Here is a 23,475-nt window from a genome sequence, read left to right on the forward strand (position 1 = left end):
TCATATTTCATAATCCTAACATTTACAACAAAAAAATTACTAAATACTCAATCAGTTTGACTTAATATTTGTATACCTAATTTAGATTCATTGATATTTTCAGTTTCCCACATTTTCCATCTGTCCTTTTCCATTTTTCTCCTTTATATGGACTACCAAGTAAACTCACACAGCCAACTAGTGTATGTTTTTCTTTGCCGCATGTCATCAAGTCGTTATATTTGCTGTTACCCATACCTTACACACCACTCACATGTCAAGTATTCACAGTGAGACCCATAAACATTTTGTTTTGTTGGAGTTTTGCAAAGTAGATGCATGAGATAATTTTAAGTGTTCTGATTTGAGAAATATGTAAATTTCTCTTTTTTCTTAATTGTTCTCCAGATGGAATGTTTTTTCTTCTTCGGGTAATAAGACAAGTTTCTTTGAATAAAAAATGGAAGCACTAGAAAGATCAGTGCCATTACTGTAAGCACAGATTCAAACAAAAAAAGTGCATTTAAATCCCATCTAAGTTAAAGTGCAGTTGCATTGCACGTATGTCACAAGCAAAAATAGCATTTAAGTTTGTAAGGAATCATTTGGCCCCATGCTAGGAGAACAAAGTCTCATATAAAGATGATTTAACAATAGTTCCTAGAACAGAGACAAACAAAGTTATATAATGCAAACCACCAATGGGATAAATGACTTAACCTGACTGAAAGACTAGACTGCCTCATTAGACATTTCTTTTAGAACAAATTAAGAGGAGGGTACACATACTAAACAGGAAACAGTTGAAAAAATGGGCTGCATTTATCTATCATTGCACAATAACTCTTGATATAGCTGTGAAAGAATGGTCGGTTATGAACAGAGCAGTCTAGGGCAGTTCATTTCAAGCTATTCGCTCACAGTTGTAACTACTTTGACTGCACAGTTTAAAACCTTTCAAGATCAGGAGTAATTTAAAATGAATCAAACCAGGACATTAACTTGAGCAGAAAACACACATAATAAACAAAGTGTTACCTAGACTAATTCAGTTTGCTAGGTGACCAGTTTCTTTACACTGCTCTGCGACTTAACTGCATTTTCGGAGCATAAATCACACTTCCACCCATTTGTGCGTTTATAAAATTGTTACTCAACTACCCAGCTGCAGAACGTACTGTCTGTATGACCTTATTACTGTGCTAGCGCGGCTAGCGCTGTATTAGTGCGGCTAGCGCTGTATTAGCGCGGCTAACGCTGTGCTAGCGCTGTGCTAGCGTTGTATTAGCGCGGCTAGCGCTCTGCTAGCGTTGTATTAGCACGGCTAACGCTCTGCTAGCGCTGTATTAGCGCGGCTATCGCTGTGCTAGCGCAGCTAACGGCATACATTACAGCTTACCGACTCTCACAAAAACAAACCACATACAGGACAAAAAGGATTAATACACTCTCTGAAGCGCTGTCATTCATGCTGGTAGCCGTGGTTGACCCCGGTCTTGTGAGGTAACCGTCTGCGTCACATGACCGGAGGAGCGCCACGTGATTGGCTGGGCGTTGGTTCGAGTTTGGCCAGGATCGATTGTTTACGCCTGAGTCCCCCGAATAGGAACAGCGAATTTTTTGACAGCGAATTTTTTAACATTGAATTTTTTGATGGCGAATTTTGAACATTGAATTTTTTGATGGCGAATTTTGAACACATCGAATTTTTTTGATGGCGAATTTTGAAGACATTTAATTTTTTTGATGGCGAATTTTGAAGACATTGAATTTTTAACTGGTTTTTAGAATTTTGATGAGCTAAATTCAGGCATAAAAAAAAAATCACATCTCAGCAGCTTTTAAAATTCAGAATCTGATGAGTCTGATTTGCTTCCATACTACTCTGTATTAGATATGTTATTTGAATACATTGTTACTTGTTCAGCGCATCAAGAGCATTTTACTGTTGTAGCTGCTTGAAGTGAAGCTAATTTAACTACTTTATTTACAGTTAGATAGTTTAGTTCATGGTTTATATTGTGCAGCAAGAGTTGGAAGCCTTCATAGGTTCACAAGACAAAATACTGGACATTTTAGGCACATTTCTTTTGATCTCAGACTGTTACTTAAAGGAAATCATGTGTGAAGGTTCGAGCCTCTTAGGTACAACTGCCAACAACCCATAGGCACCAGAAATATTACAAGAGGCCCCACATCGACTTTTTGTAAGAGTTTACAAGCAAGAAAAGAAAGTTGTCAGTATGAATTTCATATAAGAAACTGTTACATAGGTCAATATATAATTGCAGGACTTTTTGTAACATAGTTGACAGGTATCATAGTTGACATTTTTGCTGTTTTCAAGCCTAAAATCAGCATGGCCTCCTATAACCAAACACCGCATGGTATTGTTAGGGGACGATTCTTCTAAATATTATATATCCAATTGAGTAAAATTGAAATGGAAAGTTATTTATAAAGATATTGTAGTAAACCTGTTGACATGCTATAAATCCACACTTGACACACACACTACTTTATATTAAATCACCAAGAAAGCCTTGGAGTCTCTCCAGTCTTTCCTTCAGGAGGAAATGACATCATGTGGAGCAGGTCATGTGATTTTAACACACTTCCTTGAGAGGTGTTTTCGTAATGGGCAATGTAGCTGAAAGGGATTTCTCGGACACAGATACAATTTGCTATTTTCCATATAAAATTTAATATATTGCCTATAAAGAAATATCTGTCATGATTATCTCAACTTAATAACAAGAACCCAATCAAAACAATCTTTGAATAAGCTCATTTTATTATTGTTTAGCTAATTAGAAGGTGGTTGTTATTAAATTTGGATGGTAATTTAGTTGACATTATAGTGATATTCAGTCATTTTTTTATTAATAAGTGATTGTTTCCATAACAAATAATTATGGAATTTGTAAAGACATGATCATAATGAACATAAAAAACTTTTTTTCTTTTTTACTTTTAATAAAAATGTGGTCAAGATATATCCCATGGACTTCAAAAGCCTCTCAGTTGTATATTGACCCATATATTATGAACTCATTATAGGCTTTTTAGACAAAATCTTAATATAATAGCCGTAAAATGGAAGTAGAGGAGGAAAAGGCTGCGTTTCCCTCTGAAGTGTTTTGAGTGGAGCCATAAAACAGCAGAAAATATACATCTATGTACGGCACTCCAGTACATGGAGCTACTTAGTTAGAGTCTAATTATAACAGAAAAGGGGGAAAAAGGAAAAAGAACAGTTTTGTGAAGCTCATAAAAAAAGATCAAATCATTGTTTTCCAGGCAGAGGAAATCATGTCTGTTCCACACTTGCATTTCCAGAACAGAAAGCAGAAGCAGACTGGTCATTTTGAGGCTGACAGTGACACCATGTGGCCTCCTGTGGACTCTTCTCTGTCATACCAGACTCCACCGACAGGAGGCGCTGTCTGTAAATCCTCCGGTCTGTTCCACTGAGCTCCTCTCTTGACTCCAGTCTTCTTCTTCTCCGCCCGGTCAAGTTTTCTTCCTCTTCCCGGTTGTCGTCTGTTCGTGTGGCAGGTAGCTGATTTTCCCACATCAGTAGTTTATTAAAATCTTCATCAATCTGCGTAAATGTAACACGTTCATATAGAACCAGCCTCCAGTTGTGATATATCTCTTTATTATCTATTTCTTTATGGCAGTATGATTAAGATGTGACCCTCATTAAAGGCTAAAAATGATAATTGAAAAGTGCTAACGTCTCCTTTTGCAAAGCTGGAGACTCACGGCAGCTACCGAGCAGACTGTACTTCAAAATGCAGCTATATAACGACTGACTGTAGCATAAGTCTCTATATTTTGGTTTTATGTGTACTTTTGCATTGTTAATTCGTATATATTTTTCTGAATGTACGCTGCTATTTGCGTAGTATGAGTTGTCCTTACCTACCGGCTAGTTAGCCAAAGCTAACGTCAGCTAACATGCTAAACGATATAAATAAGCGGCACTACACACATGTAAATGTCTAACTTCGCATTTTTATTTACCTTTCTGCAGATTAACCAGTGTCAAAAATGGCCAAGTCGAAGAACCACACCACTCACAACCAGTGTAAGTAAATGTTTACGTGGAAAACTTTAAACTTTAGCACGTTCTGGAGGTTTTAAGGAGTATGACTGGATTAGCTTGGAGCTGTGCATGCATGTCCGTTTACATATATGTAGGTTTACTTTGCAAAATGAAACGCTGCAAAGAATAGAGTTGCTGTATGGTAGTAATTGTTTCTCCTTTTGTTGTAACAGCTCGTAAAGCCCACAGGAACGGCATCAAGAAGCCCAGATCTCAGCGCTATGAGTCCCTGAAGGGGGTATGTTCTGTTACTGTCCTGTCTGTGTGTTTGCATGCTTTGAAGAAACTAGCTTTAAAAAGCAGGCTGTCAATGTCAGTACGGTAGTAACCTGCTTACTGCAGATTCAACACACACGGCAAATCATACTGATTGGACCCACCAGCTTACTCATTTTTGATATATTCAGTGTCACAAGGCTGTATTGCTGTGTATGTCTGATTATGTGCTGTCATAGTGCAGAAGGACAGACTATTTAAATGCACATCAATTGTTTCTTTAGACATGAGACTGTTAAAATGTGGAAACTGGACTTATGAGTACTATTCTTAATTTATAATATGATGAAGCGTACTATTAAATTGCCTTGTTCTTACATTTTGTTCCTCATTTGTTACAGTAATATTTTACTAGTCCTGTAGTGTTTTGTCATACGGAGAATGTCATAGAAGAAGCATAGCAGATAAATTTAGTTTCTTCCGTTCAGAGCTCAGGAGTGGCATTCTTCATAGGTATGACGTTTAAGAAATCAAACTGTTACAGAAAGACACGAGTGTTGAGTTTCTTAAAAAAATAGTGTGTCTGCATGGGCTGAGTGGGTGATAGGTCTTTGATTATGTGTGACTTTCTGATAGCTCTAAGTCTTATAAGTCTCTTATAGAGTGATGCAAGCTACATGTCCCTTAAGACTATCTGTGGCTTGAAGTGGTAATTTAAATTCCTCAAATAAATGGCAAGTTAGGAATTGGTTTTAAGATGGTCTTTCAGAATGTCAATCATTTTTACATGTATGTCACTTAGAAATGTACTCAGGCTCAAAAGTATTAGTGGGTCCTGCTTCTGGTTGCAGTTTATTGTATTGAGGAAATTTTACAAGAATTGATTAGTGTGAATTTTTAGAACTTTAAGAACTGGATGTTGTCTAAACTGTCTGAAATGCAGTTCTTCTTGGCTGCAGACTTGTTTCCACAAGTAAAAATGAAACACATTCCCTTAAAATTATTTAGTAAAAATGTTACTGTTTTGAAAGCTGATTTGACTCTAATCAACTGTATTTTCACTTAGAAACTGACTTCAAAACTTTCCTCTTTAAAAGAAAATAATAATACTGCTATGGCCAAAGTTCTTAGTGTTGAGACCACTTTTAGAATTAATCAGTTTGACCCAGACTGCTGTCTCTAGGGATAACATATTCTCACTGCCATCAGGGTTTGTGTTTTTTTGCACTGGATAACTTGCACGCTTTTTAAAATTACTGGTTCCTGCTACAGTTCAACTGTGTTAGATGCAGCACTTTGGTCTTTGTGAAGATGGTCTGCATTCTTATGTATTTCTGATTTGTATAGAACAGTAATGTAGTGGAGTACAGTTGGCGTCACAAGCTACCACAATAAAACCAGAGCCCCAAATGAGTAACTGTTTTAAAAACTAACAAGTATTTGACTGCCACTTGATTACATCTTGACCCCATCTTGATGTATTGCTTCATTGTGTTCAAATCTGGTAGAATTTTTCCTTTAAAGAAATTGTGCTCACTGCTTCCACACAAACAACTCCTCTGTTTACTCAGTATGTTTTGTTTTTGTTGATACAGGTCGACCCCAAGTTCCTTAGGAATATGCGCTTTGCTAAGAAGCACAACAAGAGGGGCATGAAGGCCGCACAGAAGGCCGCCAAGGAGAAATAAACTGCTTTCCCGTCACCTCGAGTGTCAACGTTCCACATTGTGTTACCATCATCACAATAAAGCAATGCTTTGTTAACAAACCAACACCTGATTGTACCTAGTTTGTTATATTTACTCATGTCTCTGTCTGATAGTGTGAAATAAACCACTTTATTAGCTACATAGAGCTTATTTCAACATTGCTTTATGCTTTACTCAGGCAACAAAACAAACACTACCTCATTATTTCAGCCAGGTAAAGAAAGTAGTACGCTTCAATTAGCCAGCTGTGTGGTTTAAATAAATGCAGTTTTCAATTGTGGTATGACCATGTCCAATGCAAGATTGCATGCTGGGTATTTGGGAAAACTTTGCTGTTTTCGAAGTGAGTTGCTCCCCTCCTACAGTATCAAAGGGGATCTTTTTACAGAGTTGTGTGAAAGATAATATGTAGAAAAGGGAAAGAACTGAAGCAGATAAACCCTGAACACTTTTGGAAGTGTCAGTGTCTCTAGCTTTCACTGTACCACAGGTTTACGTGACTTTTGCTAGAAATTAAAAGTACCTCTGCACAGTGGAACTCATGCTGGTCACAGCTTACCAGGGGAAATAAATCGATAAAGCTGACAATTTTTTCTTAGCACTCAAAGTACTTACAGACACATGCATTTAAACAAGAGCAAGCAGGCAAAGAGATGAGTGCTTACTACATACTGTTAAATGTGTATTTGAAATGAAACAAATGTTTAGTGCAAATTACAGATACTGATGATAGGAAAATCATAATAAATACAGGCCTATTGACAGTAAGTAGATGGACAAAAGTGCAATGAAGCAAAGAGCAATGTTGAAATTAAATATATTAACATATTTATTCATATTCAAACTGACTGTTCCACAACACATGATAAAAAGCATTCCTTATAACCAAAAAATCATGAAATTAAAGTGCAATTTGCATTGTGCAATATTTGTGTGTGTGTGTGCACACGCACACGTAAACATCTGCGAATCTTTCCATCTCCAATCAAATCGGATTTTTAAAACAAATTCTGCTTGAGCATCTCTGATTTTCCTGAAATTGTTGTAGCATAAAATCTGGATATTTATAAAAATATTTAAGAACAGTTTAGGCGTTGACATACATCCGGTTCTCCAGTTTATAAAGTGGGGCCCCAAAAAAATAAAAATTAAAAATGGCCATATGAAAACAAAAGACAAACAAAAAAACAAAAGAGAAATTGTAGTTTTATTATACGAACCATTTTTCAACTCCATAACTTTGGTCGACTTGGATCAGACTATTTACCAATATTTATGTTTTCGTGATACAACTTGCCACACCTAGCCATCAGTTTTGAAAATAATACTAAAATAACTCTTGATACAGATTTTTGTGACCAAATATTACATATTGCAAGCAATGTTCCCTGTAATTTTTCATGTCCCTTCGCGTCCCTTGGACCACTGTGAGCAACATCAGACGTGTGCACTGTGGTCACACCAGCATCACATCCATTCAAGTTACATGGTTCATTAAAAGAATCAAATTACAGCATTTACATTTCTGTTAAAACACTTTGTCAACAGGAGCCAGTTGAAGGCTGCAGTGATTTTAGTGACACTACAATGTATAAGAGTGAAGTTATTGAATATTTGTCTCTTTACTGTTGCAGCGGTTTTGCAAATTGCAGACGGACCCTGTTCACTCCATAGACACCAATGTTATTCCTGTAGCTTGAAAGACAGCTACTTTTGATAAAACTGGGCTTGTAGCACATTGTCTGCCTTGCAACAATGGGAAAGAGGCACCGTTTATGTTTTGACAACCTATATCTAATGAGTTATTGATGCTGGAAGTCTGAATCTGTGAATATCTTTCCAACTTTACTGAACTTGGGGCCACTACCACCTAAGGAGTGGTAAATTTAATTTTGAAAAAAGCATTTAGCCATACTTAAAGCTTTAAGTGCTTTATTAACATGGAACTAAAAATTTTGTATTGTTTTATTATCACAGGTTCTGTCTGAAAAGAGGTGGCATCATTTTAAACAGTGAAATCAAACTAATAAAATGTAATGACCAACCAGTGTGCAATACTGGATTCTGCAAAAACATAAACAACTTTTTAAAAATCTAAATCTTATCTAAACACAGTTAATGTATTAACTTATTTTTGTGTGTATGCATGTATTTATTGATTTATTTAGTACTGTTAACATAGAGTTCTGAGTGAATTTTTCTTAAGATAAGCAAAGGCCATTTATTGATTACATATAGGCTCTTAAATGTTTATTAAAAACTAAAAAGCATTTTAAAAAAAACAACTTAGGCATTTATTGAGTCACTAAAATACTGTAGAGTACAGACCACATCAGCATGATTATAAGCATCCTCTGGTAAATGAACAACCAGATACTGATGTCTCTCACCATATGGACTTCAGGAGATGACTGGGGGATGATAAACTGTGACCTACTGGTTGGGTTCTCTCTGTTCTCATGTTTCTTACATGTTTGTCCCCTGACAGCCGGATCCTAATGTTTTTTGAGCAACACACCATAGTATGACGTTTTTACAATGATGGTTCTACTATGGAACCAGTTTGACATGTTCAGGTGTTCTTTGTGTGAAAACTCAGAGATTTCAGGTAACAGAAGGTGGTTTTCAACTTTCTTTGTTAACTTTCTGCTTCAGCTTTAAATTTCCTTCACTAACCCAGCCCTCTGGACTTCCAGGAAGCTGTGTTCCTATTGGCTGTCCAGGTGGCTGCTTGGTGTTATCAGGAACACCTGAGCACCTCAGTGTCTTCCTGCCTTATGTGGCTGTAGACAAACATTTCCTCTGTTTCTCTTCACCAGTGAACTGGGTTTGGCTCCATTGCTTTAGTTTGTTCTTTAGGCGTTGGCTTGCAGCTTCCAGCAGTAAAATCGTCTTTAATGCGTTTCTTGGTGTGTTTTAGGGCTTTGTACTGGATAGCTGTCTTGGTAAATGTGGTTCTTTAGCCACAGTGAGCACATGGTGCTAATGTTTGCAGTGATTAGTGGATTTGGTGCAGCTCAGTTGTGTCTTTATCTTGGCTGTAGTGAGTCTTTAGAGGTTTTTGGTCAGACAACACACACGTTGGTTGTCCAGAAAGTAAGAGTTCCTGTCCTGATTCTCTGTTCTCAGAGGTTCTCTGGTAGGCTGCAGGAGACTTTAGCGTTTGGGTTGTGCTAGTTTGGTTTTTGTATGGTTTCATTTGGACGACTATCTTGAGGCCCCTCCATGTGGTTTAGTGAGGTTTTCTGGAACAGTTCTACAAAGCAACCTGCAGCAGAAGAGACTTTGAGAGTTTTTAGGAAGTTCTGGAGACCAGACTTTAGAGCATCAGAAACATTTGTCAGCAGTTTGAGCAGGAGAAGGTGAGCTTCAGAGTAGAAATGAGGAGAAGGAAACCTTCTTGACCCGTGTGGTGAGGTCCTGTACCAAGAGTTTGAGCAGGTTGTGAAGAGTCTGTAGTTCTTTGGTCTGAAAGCACAAGAAGAGTCGACTCATTAAGGGAGAAAACAGGAGATATTGTTGGTTCTTCTGTCGCTCTGCAGTTTCCTTAGACTGAATATCAAGTTTATATTTTAAATGATTTACCATTTGAGCCCAAGAAGACTTCAATAAACTCCCTCCATCCCCTGGACACAACACATTTTATTACCATGTTAAATCTTTTTTTTGAAATGTTTCTGAGTTTTAATCATAGTTTTAGCATGTTTTTTTTCGCTTTGCTTGTTTAGTTTTGTCATCTGTGTAAAAGGTGCTAAACAAATAAAGTTGAATTGATAAACTGAATAATTGACTAACTCATGATTGTGACAACAGAAGTATTTTCATTGTGATTTAAGGGTTTATTTCATTTTTAAGGTTGGGGTTAAAATCTTGACCGAAAAAGAAGATTAAAGAAATAAACTACATGACAAAAAGCAATTAAATCAAAGGGAAAAAAATTTAATACAATAAAACTTTAAAAAAAATTTCATTATTTAAAAAGTATTTTTTGAATGTTTGATTATCGAAAATATTTTATCTGTAATTTTGAATATTTGTATTTGAAAAATTCTGTTTAATTTCATAGTTACATGTATTGTACCTTGTTGAATTATCTCATTCAATATTTTGTCTGTTTAATGTAGTTAAACATTAAATACAATTAAAATACATTAAACAGACAAAATATTGAATGAGATAATTCAACAAGGTACAATACATGTAACTATGAAATTAAACAGAATTTTTCAAATACAAATATTCAAAACTACAGATAGAATATTTCCGATAATGAAACATTCAAAAAATACAATTAAACGAGAAGAATCTTCAACATTTTAAAAAAACACAAAACATTTAATTAGATTATTAAACCTTTAGAAAAACAAAACAGCATCCGTATAGCTCAACGCGTTAAGTGGGTGACCCATGTACAGAGCTGGTCCCTGATGCAGCGTCCCGGGTTAGATTCCTGCTCGCGGCCCTTTGCTGCATGTCTTCTCCCGTGTTTCCTGTGTCTCTCTCACTGTGCCTATGAAAGTAAAGCCAAAAAAGTAACTTTAAAAAAGAAAGACAAAACATTTAATTAAAAAATTAAATGTTTAATTAGAAAATTACATCTTAAAGACAATAAATCTTCAAATAGGAATTAAACTGAAAATACAATGAAGCATTTAAAAAGAAAATTAAACATTAAAAGGTGGTAAAACATTTAAAAAGAAAAACTTTCAACATTTAATCGAAAAATGTAATATTGGGAAAGAAAAAAAATTTCAAACAAGCTGATAAAACATTTGAAAAAACAAACATTAAAAAGACAAAACATTTCGAAATCAAATCAGACATTAGAAAAGAATAAAAGGTGAGAAAAAAACAAAACTAAACATTTAAGAAGAATCAAACTAAAGACAAAACATTTGAAAGGACACCAGTTAGACTTTAGAAGATCAAATTAAACAAAAGAAACAATAAAACGATCAAAAAGACCAAAAACAGATAAAGGTCTGAAAGCGTTTTCTAGTCTGAAACGAAAACATCAAGTTGTTTCTTCAAACATTTCCTCTTTCTATGTTCTTGGTTTGATTGTGGACAGATTTACTAAGAACTCATTTCAGAAAACTGCTTTCCAGATAAAATCTACTAGTAGTTGAAGGCATTTATCAAACTAATGTTACCTTCTGATCTCCACAAACTTTACTGTTCAGTGAAGAGAATCAAAGTTTGTTGAGGATTTCTAAAAAACCCACAGGTTAAGGTCTGAGAAGAACTCAGATGGATGGTCTAAATGTGAAATCAAGACTCATGGTCACAAGTTTTAAGGCTTCTATTAACCAGAAAGTTCAAACTAACAGAGAAGTACTAAGAAACTTTTAAAACTTCAGTCCTCAGACTTTGTGAAGGTTCAAACTAACAGAGAACTACTCAAGAACTTTTAAGATTTCAGCCCTCAGACTGTCTGAAGGTTCAAACTAACAGAGAACTACTCAGGAACTTAGAAGATATCAGTCCTCGGACTGTCTGAAAGTTAAATCTAACAGAGAACTACTGTGGGACTTAGAAAATTTCAGCCCTCAGACTGTGTGAAAGCTCAGGTCCTGAGGACTCGGGAGGTGTGGAGGCTTTGGAAAGTCTTGGAACTGAGGGTTCAACCCTCCAGCACAAACGCTGAAGTCCAACCTCCTGAGAAAAACGGTCGACTCAAGACTGTAATTAAAAAAAAAAACTCGAAAACGACAAAAAATAGATGATAAATGCACAAAAAAAAACTTGTTATCTGAGTGAGTAGCTCAGGGGGGATAAGAAGAGAAACTACAGAGTGGAAGGTTGCAGGTTCAAGACCCACCACTGGCCTTTTTCTTTGTTTTTGTCAGGATTTTGATAAAAATTTGAGAAGGGTCTGGTCTTGAACCAGCGACCTGCAACTCCACAAGCAAACAGCATACTTGTTTCCGTTTTCACGCCGTCTACATCAACGGAACGCACTGAAACTTTTCCCCCACTAGCTTAGCCTCGCTGTAGCACGCAGCTCAAAGGGGCGTGTCCTATCTACTCATTCATATCTATGAGAACAACAGTCGCTGCACATAAGGGCACATGTCAATGACGTTGATTAGCTGCGTAAATACCATTATATACAGTCTATGGTAAATACGTATGTGAATCGCATCATTGGCTGCAGCAGCCAGTCACGCGCAGTTTAGAGGGAACAGTGATTGCAAGCATATTTCATATATACAATTACATATGGTTCAGAAAATATCACTAGTTGACTTCCATTATAGATTTTTTTTTGTTAAAGACTGGACTGTTCATGATGGCTCTCATGATTTAAAACTATGCTGTGTGTATAATGTGTATAATGAGAAATAATAGTGAAAATTTCAGGCTTTTGTGTTTAATAGTTCCTGCGATATTGTCGTTCAAACAACCTCAAATTTCAATGCCCTATAAAATATGCCGAAAATAAGTCAATGGACAATTTAAAAAAAAAAAAAACAAAAAAAAAAACAACCTCACAGATACCATTTTAAATATTCCTAATTTTTAATGAAAATGTTTTAAGCGAATCAGAGATGGTGAGCAGGACCCCCTGGTAATTTTGAGAGTGAATAACACCATATAGTATTTATATATTTTTCAGTGTGCTGTAGCCTGGGGATAAGGTGCTATGATTTGGATTTAGATCTGAATTTATATGTGATACACAGTATATATAGTGGGTTAGTGTTAGGGAATCAGAGAGTTGTTCATGCGTGTGAATTAATGCTTATATTGCCGTCTATGAATTTTGCCACTTTTATTTTGTAGCACATACACACGTTTAACTTTGTGCGTTTTATTTTGAAGCAGTAGAACAGTTTGAGTTGAATCGTCACTTCCGCGCAGGCTCTGACTTCAGCTTGCATCATTTCTCGTCTGTGGGCAACCGGTGCAGACAGCATGTGAGTACCAGCATGCAAACTTAGTAATAATAACCACAACACACAGGTTAGAGTAGACTCACGCTTCTCTGTACACCTTTCAGAGTCTGTCAGCGTGTGAACGTCGCCTTTAACAAACTTTACAGTCCGCGTAGCTTCAGACGAACTAACAGAAGCAATGAGCGGCTAGCTTAGCGTGTTAGCTAACAACAAGGAGGCGTCATTCTTGTGAAGCAACTGTTGTGGAAAAGTGATTTGTTGGATTTAATTATTTACTTTTAGCAAAGTTTCCGTGACCAGACGTTGAACTTGGGAGTAAAACATAAGCTAAGGTTGATTTTAGAGTATTAAATGTTAAAGGTGAAGTATCTGATCTGATATGAGTTCTGATAGTTGTTGACCATAAAGTGAACCTTTAACTAACAGGAGGTAGTGAGTATTGAGGAATGTCTTTTCGGCTCCAGAAATCCTATGTTATGTTGACCTTGGAGTCCACTGTTAACCTATTGCTGATTTGTAATCCTTAGGAATGCACAGAAGGGGAGTCTTGTCTGAGGAGTTATCATTCTTTAGTGGGGATGTAAACCAGATGCTGTAATTCTATACGTTTTCAGAAGGTATAAAAACTGACCGTTGGTCTTTGTTCGAGGAGGATCATTGGGCGACATCCTTCCAGACAACTTCTGTCTGTATGATACTGTTCTTTCTTTTAATAAAGTTCTTATTAAGAAAGTCAGTGTCAATGGGCGTTTCTTCTCCACCTGCACATCACGGACATCAGAGAAACAACGACAAAGGGACAGCTTGTTCAGTTGACAAACTGTTGAGCTCTGACAGATTTTGACAGGTTGACTATTGCACTGTGGGAGACATTATCTGGATAAGACTTAGAACTTTTATTGTGTACTGGTTTTCACATGTGGGTTTCATTTAGTTACCTTACCAGAACCTTATGTAGCACGGTGACTCAATGAATGTCTTTTGAAAGTATGATGTAATTAGTCTCATGACTTTCATGGCTGTAACAGTGTACATTTTTGTGTAGGTAATGCTTTATTGATGATCTAGTCTTTAATTGGGAAAAAAAGCTTACATATGTGATCTTGGGGACTTGCACAATGTCTTCCTTTCCTTCCTGTTCCACAAGTCTGCTGAGCTGCATTTTTGCTTGCTTTCTGTGGTTCGACAGACGCCATGGTGGAGCCGGTCCCCGAGTCCATCAGCTTTCCCTCCGAGGAGGAGACAATCCTGAAGTTGTGGCAGGAAAAGGACTGCTTCCAGGAATGCCTCAAACAATCCAAGAACCGACCAAGGTAAATCTAATCATGTGTGGTTGATCCACTAAGCAAAACATATTCCCATGTTACGCTGTAAAGGCATGAGATGACCTTGTGATTTTGTAGCCTTAAATTCAAATCAGCAATTTTGCTTGAAATGATTTTTTTTGTGGCATAAAATGTAGTAAGACCTTTTACTACATTAGTATAACATTATATAACATACTCGTTAAGCTAGTCTTTACAGTAATATCCTTCTGTAGCACAATATGTGTTACAACATGCATTTAATATTAATTAAGAAGCTCTACTTGAAAAATATTTTGAAAACTTTATGAGCGGTATAGAACAGCATTTTAGATTTTAGTAATTTTTTTTTTTTTTTTTTTTAAAGGCAGGGAGTGGTTAAGGACTGTGGAAATAATCTTGCCAGCTATTAATGGCCTAAAAACACAGTTGAATTTCCAGGCAAGCCAGTTTTTCTTTGGCTCAAGTGTATACTTGAGTGATGTCAGTGAATGTAGATGCTTGCCAACATATGAAAAAACAAGAAACAATAGACCTTTAAAATCAGTCAGAGTGAATGAGCAAGATTACTGTTAAAATCAGTCACTAGAAACATTCAATGTATATTTTTATTAAGTTAACTAACCACAATGAACCACAACAAATTGAGATGAGTATAAAAGAAACAACAATTTTGTCATGAAGCTCAAGAATAATACAAGCAAATTAGAAATTTCTGCTGAAGCTTCTATATAGGCTGAAACTACAGGAACTATACATTAACATTTTCAAAACAGTTTTCTTTTTATCACTCTTTTTAGCCAAGAAAAGATAAAATGTCATGATTGTATTTGCATGGCCAACAAATAGTAGTAAAGTTGTAGTAGTGGAGCAAAACTTTGGTTACTAACAGACCCTGAATAACACTGACTGACTGACATTTAGGAACATATTTGGATAATATCACTCTCAAGTTCCCATCATGAAATGACCATATGATTGACCCAATACTTTGTCTGTGACAACACAAAAGGAATTACATGAGCTTCAAAAGGAAAACACTATCTGCTCATCATATTTAAGGGCGTGGGTGGATTTGTAGCTCCCAAATCATTGTTTCTTTTCTTTTATATGATCACAGTTTGTTTTTCAGGTATACAGAGCAGTAAAAGTGCTGCTTTTCTTTATGATGGGACTATGAATACACGTACAGTGTGTTTGTTTTCTTGCATGCTGGGCCACAAAGACAGAGCTGTCTCCAGTACCCACACATTACACTGAAATCTCGTTTCATCCTCTTCTATCCAACAAACCATGTCCATTATTTTGTTCTTTGGACAATACTGCTGCAGTATTTAACATACATTTTTGCTGCCCGTCTCCTAAACAGGTACACCTTCTATGATGGCCCTCCTTTTGCTACGGGTCTACCCCACTATGGTCACATCCTGGCTGGCACCATCAAGGACATCGTTACTCGCTTTGCCCACCAGAGTGGCTTCCATGTGGACCGACGCTTTGGCTGGGACTGTCATGGCCTGCCTGTGGTGAGAATTTTCTCTCAGCTGTCTTTGATGAGAATATTTTTAGTACCTTATAAAACTGCACATTTAGTACCTTATACAGCTGCAGAGCTATATATGTCCTTTGCTCACCTTTGTGTTTCATATACTGTGTGTTTTTATAGGAGTATGAGATTGATAAGACTTTGGGGATCAAAGGGCCAGAAGATGTGGCCAAGATGGGCATTGCGGAGTACAACAAGCAGTGCCGGAACATTGTCATGAGATACTCCAACGAGTGGGAGGTGAGCGTACAGGAAGAAAAATATTTTTATGAAGATGGCATTTGTAACAGTACTTGTTACTCCAGTTTGCTGAAGACAATGCATTGAACAAACTCTAAAGCATAGTGAAGCTTCACCATAGATAAATCTCACATGTACAATATTGGTTTGTGTACATGAACATTTTTAGTTAGTGTATTATTTTTGGTAGTTAACAATAACTGAATGTAAAACTGTAATTCATAATAAATTGCCCATCATACATTTGTCATATGATCATTATTTTCTTTTGATTGTTGTGTTTGTGTTTCGTTTTGCACCTAGACTTCAGTGATGCGAATGGGCAGGTGGATTGACTTCAAGAGTGACTACAAGACTCTTTACCCATGGTTCATGGAGACTGTTTGGTATGGATGTCAGAAAATCTCATATTTCGTATCTAGACCTAAAGCTACATAACCAGTATTCTGCTTTGTTACAAGGAATTCAGTTTCCCATTTTAGGTTCTGTTTGAGTCATCTGTTTGAGTCATTTTCTTTAGGGATTTCTTTCAAAAGTCACGCATTTCTTCACTTTATCCTTTCTTCAACTACAACTCGATTCCAATCTTGAGTGAGAATTTGCTTGTACTCATTCTTTAGACACAGTAGTCACACTTTTCACATTTCTGTTTCACTTTCAGAAATGTACAGCCCTGAAATGAATACCCTCAGAATGATGTAAAGGCAAAAATATGCAGTGAATTGCAGAGAAAAATGCATGTCTTATCTTATGATTTTTTAAAACTTATTCAATATCACAATCATCATCTCTTATGAGCGGTATCAGTTTAATATACAAGAAAACGTTTTATATTGTAACTTTCCTTTGGGGGTACTTCTATCATTTTCTCTGTTTATTCGTGCCTCTGGTATTGAGGAATAAATGAACACTCAGCAGAATGCTTTCCATACAGCATATGAGCAAACAGGCAGTAAAAGTCTCAGTCATTCAGTGCTTGTGAACTCTTGGGCCTTTTATAAAATAGGCACGAGAATTTTAGAATTTGCTTCCTATTGATGTTAAATGATGAAATCGGGGAGAAAATGTAGCAGCTACATGAGAGGGCAAGCATCCCTCAAGGTAATGTTGCTTAATAATTAAAATTTCATCATGAACCAGTTTAAAAATCCACCAGTGGTGCAACCTGTAAGAGAACAGAAAACAGCCGTTGTATGAGCTATCATAACTTTTTTTCCTGTTCCACTCTCCTTCTTCTTTGCGCAAACCACAAGGTATCCAAATGTCACTCAAGCTGCCAGCTCTTTCGATAAAGTGCACAGTCTTGTCTGATTGAAGTCTTTTGTACCCTTTCCATAAGTGACTCATGTCTGAATGAACAACACTTTAACAGATGGATAAAGCCAGCAATGTTATGCGTTCTACATCCTAAAAGGGCCACACATACACAAATTGCATTGCAGTCCATGTTGCTTTGCTGTGTAGTCTTTATTTTAAAATGTTTGTTTTAATTTCTTAGGTGGGTGTTCAAACAGTTGTATGACAAGGGTCTGGTGTACCGTGGTGTTAAAGTCATGCCCTTCTCCACTGCCTGCAACACCCCCCTCTCCAACTTCGAGTCCCATCAGAACTACAAGGTTGGCATGTAGCACTGCCATTGTCATGATTATTCTATTTCAAAAGCTGGATAACAGAATGCACATAGTTTGCTAGTTTGAGATAGAATTGACCTCACCTCCATATTTCATTTCATTTTGTCTCCAGGATGTTCAGGATCCCTCAGTGATTGTCAACTTCCCATTGGTTGAGAGTGAGGATGTTTCTTTGATTGCCTGGACAACCACGCCCTGGACTCTGCCAAGCAACCTGGCCCTCTGTGTCAACCCAGAGTTCCTGTATGTCAAGGTCAAAGGTGAGAAACAAAGCTTAGCACAGGGTTCTGTAAATCAGCGTTTAGTTGCTCATGGTGATGAAACAACCACTGTTGTGCTAAGTGTGACTGAACACTTCTCTGCAGATTATGTTCACCATAAATGTTTTGTCCAAATCCAACCAGGCCATAAGAGCCTATGGTCAGAGCTTTCTGTGTCAATAAGACAGCTTTCTTTTAACATGGCTAGATCACCTTGGTAACCTATGCACAGGTAACCTAGTCCAGAGAAGGTTATTTTCAGAGTTTCAGATTTAAATTGGCTGAAAGAAGTGCCAATCTCTTACCAGTTCGCTTCAGTTCTCTTTTAGCTATGTTGACTCTCGACTTAGGGAGCATGTTATAACTGCAAACCTGTGAGCTGTATGTTAGTAATGCCACTGAACAGAGCTAATAGGACACAGATTTGAAAACTGATTTGTCCATGCTATTTGTCACTAAAAATATTCAAACAGCATCATTAGATTTACTTTGATTTAGCCAAAAAATTATAGTTGTTTTTGTGGTGGTAAATACACTTTTGTCAATATTTAGTTTAAATGAATGAAATTTAAAGTTTGACAGCTCTAACGTGCAGCTGTCATGTCAGAAATAAACAACTGCATTAACAGTGCGTTGAGTGATAAAATCACTATCTAATGCGATTAACAGTTTTCTGTCATCATTTCTCACTTGGATCATTTGCAGTATCAGTGCTTTTTCCTGTAATATTTTTTAGTATTGGTCATAACTCTCCATTATAACAACCTGTTCCTCTTGGCTGAAGTAGGCCGCACATGTTAAGTCCATTTTGTATGGAAGAAGAGTCACCCGATGTTTTAAATGCTGTCTTTATGTCCGCATATGCAGTGTCTGAAAAAGAAGCCTGAGTTAGCAAAGAAAGTTTATAAGCCCTGTTATGATACCATCATCTCTCACTATGGTTTTAGTTATTGTTTAGCCAGCTCATACAAAGAAAGACTGACTATGCCAAACTTGCTTCATAGTACACTTCCTAATGTTCTTGTGATCAGGATACTTTCTGATTATTATCAAAAGCTCTGTTTTTTGGTACTGTTGCCTGTACTGTCTTCAAATCATTGTAGGGGAAATAAAAAAAATTGCTCACACATCCTGCTGACAAACATGTTTGTGTTGTGGATTACTTGAATTACCAGCATTGGTAATTTTATTGAATGAGGTTGTTTAAATGCTGATGCCTGAGGCAAAAATTTTCTGACTGGAAATCTGGTTTCCCTTGTGGGCTTAGTGCTTTGGACCACAGTATCAACTGATGGGTGCTTTTTATTCAGGAAGAACAAACAAGAACAAATTAGCAGAGGAGGAGTACTGCCTGGGCAAATTGCACCCAGAGGAAAGGATTTTTAGTACCATAATGTGTTGGTGGACTTACTTGCCTTTGGCTTTAAAGTGTTAGCTGAAAAAATAAGACAGCTTTTTGTTGTTGTGTGACAAGGGACTGTCTGTGACTGGAACTTTGTTTTTATCTACAACCAACCAGATGCTTGACAATCATGAGCAGAAACCTGATGCTAAGACATAATTGATGCTCATATAGAGTCTATCCTTAAGTGGATGGAGACTCACCCACAGAAAAGGTCCTGTCAGGTTTGAACAAAAGAACATTAGATTACGTTGTTTATTAACTATGCTAATGGGTTCCATATTCAGGTTGCATTAAGAAATGTTTGTTGTTTTTTTTTTTTTTTTGCGATTTTAAAAGATGACTTGTTAATGGCAACATCCCAAACTCAATCTGCCTTTAATTCACTGTAAAGCTGGACTACAACTAAATAAAATTTCGAAGAAAATTCACAATCTTGAGCAAAATATTATGAGATGTTTCTTATTACTTTAATAATGTTAAAACTATGCTTTTTTAAATCAAGGTTTAGCGCTTTCTCTATAGTTAATTTATATACACACACAGTTTTCCAGTTGTCATATATGACTAATGAAAACTGATCTAGCAGTCAAATATAACATTCTTGAAACATATATTTCTTTCATGAATGTTGCGATGGCTGTTAAGACTGTTTTACAGAAGTGTTAATTCAACTTCCCTGTTATTTTTGAGGATTTAGTCTGTGTTGGTGTTGATTTGTAATGTAGTATATATGAAAGCCATCTCTAATATGTTTGTACAATTCATGCTAAATTATTTTTTGTTTGACTGTTCTGTTTAGAGATGCAGTGATTAGTTGTTTAAGCTGATTAACTGTTTCGAGCTTCTCTGATGTCAGTATTGCTGCTTTTTTTTGCTGTGTTTTGTTCTTGTAAACTGACTTTTTGGGATGTTATGACTGTAGGTTGAGATGCCTGAAGATATAATCTAGAGTTGTGGACAATTAAATCTCAAACATATTCCACACTTTAAACAAGCAAAATGGTGAGAAAATAAATCAGAGGATTTTTTTTATTCTAAAAATAATTGTTAGGGTGCAGCCCTAGTTGCATAAGACTGCATTTGTTTTAGCAAGGTGTGTCAACTTAACTGACATCTAATGGTTGAAGTTGTTTTTCTACAGAAAGCATTTGTAGATTTGATTTCCTGATATCTGGCTTTGTAGTCTGTAACAGATAAGTAGTTGCATTCTTTGCTTACTATGTATATGTTGGGCAAATATGTATGTAGTTAACAGTCTGAAGCACTTTCTTAAACATCATTATTATCAGTTCTTTAGTTTTTAGCACGAGGTCTCTTATATAGCATAATTTGTATAAGAGACCTTGTGTTTGCAGGAAACTAATGTGTTTATAGTAATGTTAACACAATAAGCAGCTAAAAGCCAGCATTAGTTATATTGTTCATACCTGTGTTCTTCTGACTTTGACATGTCAAAATGCCTGCTTTTGCTGTGACTGACAGTTGTATGCATGTGTGTTTGACTGTGCAGTACATCAGTGTGTGGCTCAAACCTGGAAATGCGGATGAACCTTAAATGAGGCCACTTAAAAAAAAGCATTGTCCTTGTTCAAATATCTAAAAAAATATACTCTAGAGAGGTGGCTACTGTTTTTCTGTCACCCTCCTGCTGTAGTTTTTGGTTCCCTGTGAGAGAAACTGGTGGGTTTTTAAAAGGATGACCTAGATTCCTGTCAGCTTGTCTTTGTCCACCTGATACTGCAGGGGGCAATGTTGAAGCACAGTCTGCCATCCAAACTGCACCGCCTGTGCTGTGCTGCATGGGAGACTGCCTTGGAATACCAATGAATGTTTTTTTTTTTTTTTTGTATCAGCTCAGTCTCTTTTTATCTTCCTTCTTCTCTCGCTCCATCTTTATTCCTATTTTTTTTCCCTTCATTTCCTTATCGCTCTCTTTGCCTTCACATTCACCTGTTTTTGTCCTTCATTGTTCTTATTTTCTCTCAGTCTGTCTCTTTTCGTCTGTCTCTTTCCCTCACTGCCTTCGTCGCTGTTTGAGTTGAGGGGTTGTCAGCAGCGGCAGGTCTGAGCTGTGCAGTCATTTGTCACACCACTGAGGGGAAGCAACATCTTTTATTGATGCTGCCCCCTCCTCTCTCTTTTTGTGTCTCACCGTCTCAGGCCATTTGGTTTTTGCCCCCTTCACAACTGTTGTCCCTGCTGTTCTCGGTGTCCTCTTTTTTTTTTTTTTTTTTTTTTCATTCTTCCTAAAATTTTCCCTTGGCCATTTTATCAAGAAGGTTCAGTTTCCTGAAATGTCAGGCAGTTATTCTACACAGGGTGGCAAGCACTGAATCCATGCAACTCAGTTCTTGGTCAGATGGTGGTAGCTTACACCATACGGTCCATACTGGGTCTTTTTTTTTGTGGTTGACTGTATTATTATGAAGCAGGACTTGACCTTCAGGTTAAACAGGCTTGAATATAGTAGGGCTATAAGTCGCATAGAGTTGAATGTTGAAGTTGATCTTTATTGTACATGCAATCCAGGTCAATAAACATAAATCATTCTGCAGGGGTTATTAAATGGCAGTTTGAAAAATGACCAAAGCACACCCCCCTGTTTCTTACCAGCAGCCTAAATCCTAAAGATATTTCGTTTACCAGCAGCACATTTACTATATTGTAGCTGATTAATTTTCAGTTGACTGACTAGCTGATTAATTGACTAACAGCTCTACAGTGTGCTAACTGTTTGTGGCTTAAATGAGCAACGTCTTCTTGTGGACCGTCGTTTAATTGCAGTGAAAGCTTTAATTAAAGGAGTCATTTTTAATCATAGATCTAGATGTATTATCTACACAAGCCTGGCAGGAAGATGTGTAAACCAACAAATGACAAAAATCTCTCATGTTTTTTTTCTGTTTGTGTCTCAGATAACACCACAGACAAGACCTACATCATGATGGAGGCCAGACTGGGAGCTCTGTTCAAGTCGGAGAGCGAGTACACTCTCCTGGACAAGTGAGTGCAAAAGATCCTTTAAGTTGTCAAAATAACAAAAAAAAAATACAAATGACTAATGCTCTAAATGTAGACTCGTTAGCCTGTAGGCACCAAAATATATCAGCTGACCGGCTGGGGAAATAATTTCCTCCAAATCAATAGACTATACAATACAGTGGAACGTAACAATCTTACTTTGTTACTGTGAAATCATCAGCTAGAATATAGAAGCTACACAAAACGCTACTAATACTTGACCAATTCTGCACTAAAAACATAACCACAAAGGACTGTCATTTAGGTAGCAAAAAAATAACAGTGTACTGCATTATCTGCCAACTGTTATCATACATTTTGTGCTGTACTGAAATGACAAAGATGTTTTTTTTGACTGTCAGTTGTAGTGATGATCAATGGCAGCATGATCTATGTTAGTTGTCTTATGTTACTTTGACAACCAAAGCACTAATTGTCAGCTTTCTGTTATAGTCAGCAAATACTACTAAGTGACAATGAAGCTTATGTGACCCTCCCTTTGTGTTGTTTTGCATAGTTATTTAAGCGTTACACTGGTTTTCTGTTCACACTTGTTTTTTGTTTTTTTTAAATACACTACCGTTCAAAAATTTGGGATTACTTAGAAATGTCCTTAATTTTGAAAGAAAATGATTTCTTTCAATGAAGATAGCGTTAAATTAATCAGAAATACAGTCTAGACATTGTTAATGTGCTAAATGACTATTCTAGCTGGAAACAGCTGATTTTTAATGTAATATAGGGGTACAGAGGAACATTTCCAGCAACCATCACTCCTGTGTTCTAATGCTACATTGTGTTAGCTAATGGTGTTGAAAGGCTCATTGATGATTAGAAAACCCTTGTGCAGTTATGTTAGCACATGAATAAAAGTATGAGTTTTTATGGAAAACGTGAAATTGTCTGGGTGACCCCAAACTTTTGAATGGTTGTGTATGTAAGATGAAATAATAATTGGTTGCAATAAATGTTTGTATTTAAATGTAGCTGTCATTATATATATTGATAGATATTTATAATAGGTGACTGAGTTTTACCATAAAATTTTCTACTTGGAACAATGAAACTTAAAACCCAGCCACTGTCTTGTAGCCAAACTTGTGTTTTACATTTTGTGAATGGGTCACTCCTGAGTTATGTTGTCTTCCAGACTA

General features: G+C 36.6%; 2 protein-coding genes across 2 annotated transcripts in view; both read left to right on the forward strand.

Moving 5' to 3' along the window:
• Positions 1-3,501: 3,501 nt before the first annotated feature.
• rpl29 (ribosomal protein L29) lies at positions 3,502-6,078 on the forward strand. Its single transcript, XM_023298098.3, has 4 exons — positions 3,502-3,537; positions 4,019-4,072; positions 4,264-4,328; positions 5,902-6,078. The coding sequence occupies exons 2-4, from the start codon at positions 4,036-4,038 to the stop codon at positions 5,992-5,994; spliced, it is 195 nt and encodes a 64-aa protein (XP_023153866.1). The 5' UTR covers positions 3,502-3,537; positions 4,019-4,035; the 3' UTR covers positions 5,995-6,078.
• A 6,777-nt stretch (positions 6,079-12,855) lies between these two features.
• The window catches only part of iars1 (isoleucyl-tRNA synthetase 1), a 62,304-nt gene continuing 51,684 nt past the window's right edge, over positions 12,856-23,475 (forward strand). The window contains 8 exon segments of the mRNA XM_055010493.1: positions 12,856-12,935; positions 14,104-14,227; positions 15,588-15,744; positions 15,885-16,004; positions 16,308-16,390; positions 17,503-17,620; positions 17,748-17,895; positions 22,216-22,303. Coding sequence (XP_054866468.1) covers positions 14,109-14,227; positions 15,588-15,744; positions 15,885-16,004; positions 16,308-16,390; positions 17,503-17,620; positions 17,748-17,895; positions 22,216-22,303 — 833 coding nt within the window. The 5' untranslated portion in view covers positions 12,856-12,935; positions 14,104-14,108.

The sequence above is a fragment of the Amphiprion ocellaris genome, chromosome 5 (genome assembly GCF_022539595.1).
Source record: "Amphiprion ocellaris isolate individual 3 ecotype Okinawa chromosome 5, ASM2253959v1, whole genome shotgun sequence".
Lineage (NCBI taxonomy): Eukaryota > Metazoa > Chordata > Actinopteri > Pomacentridae > Amphiprion > Amphiprion ocellaris.

Excerpts from the sequence above, each read along its gene's own strand:
- rpl29 (XM_023298098.3), top strand. The coding sequence starts at position 4,036 with ATGGCCAAGTCGAAGAACCACACCACTCACAACCAGT. Across the intron at positions 4,073-4,263 it reads CCACACCACTCACAACCAGT|CTCGTAAAGCCCACAGGAAC; the intron begins GTAAGTAAATGT and ends TTGTTGTAACAG. Across the intron at positions 4,329-5,901 it reads GCTATGAGTCCCTGAAGGGG|GTCGACCCCAAGTTCCTTAG; the intron begins GTATGTTCTGTT and ends TTGTTGATACAG.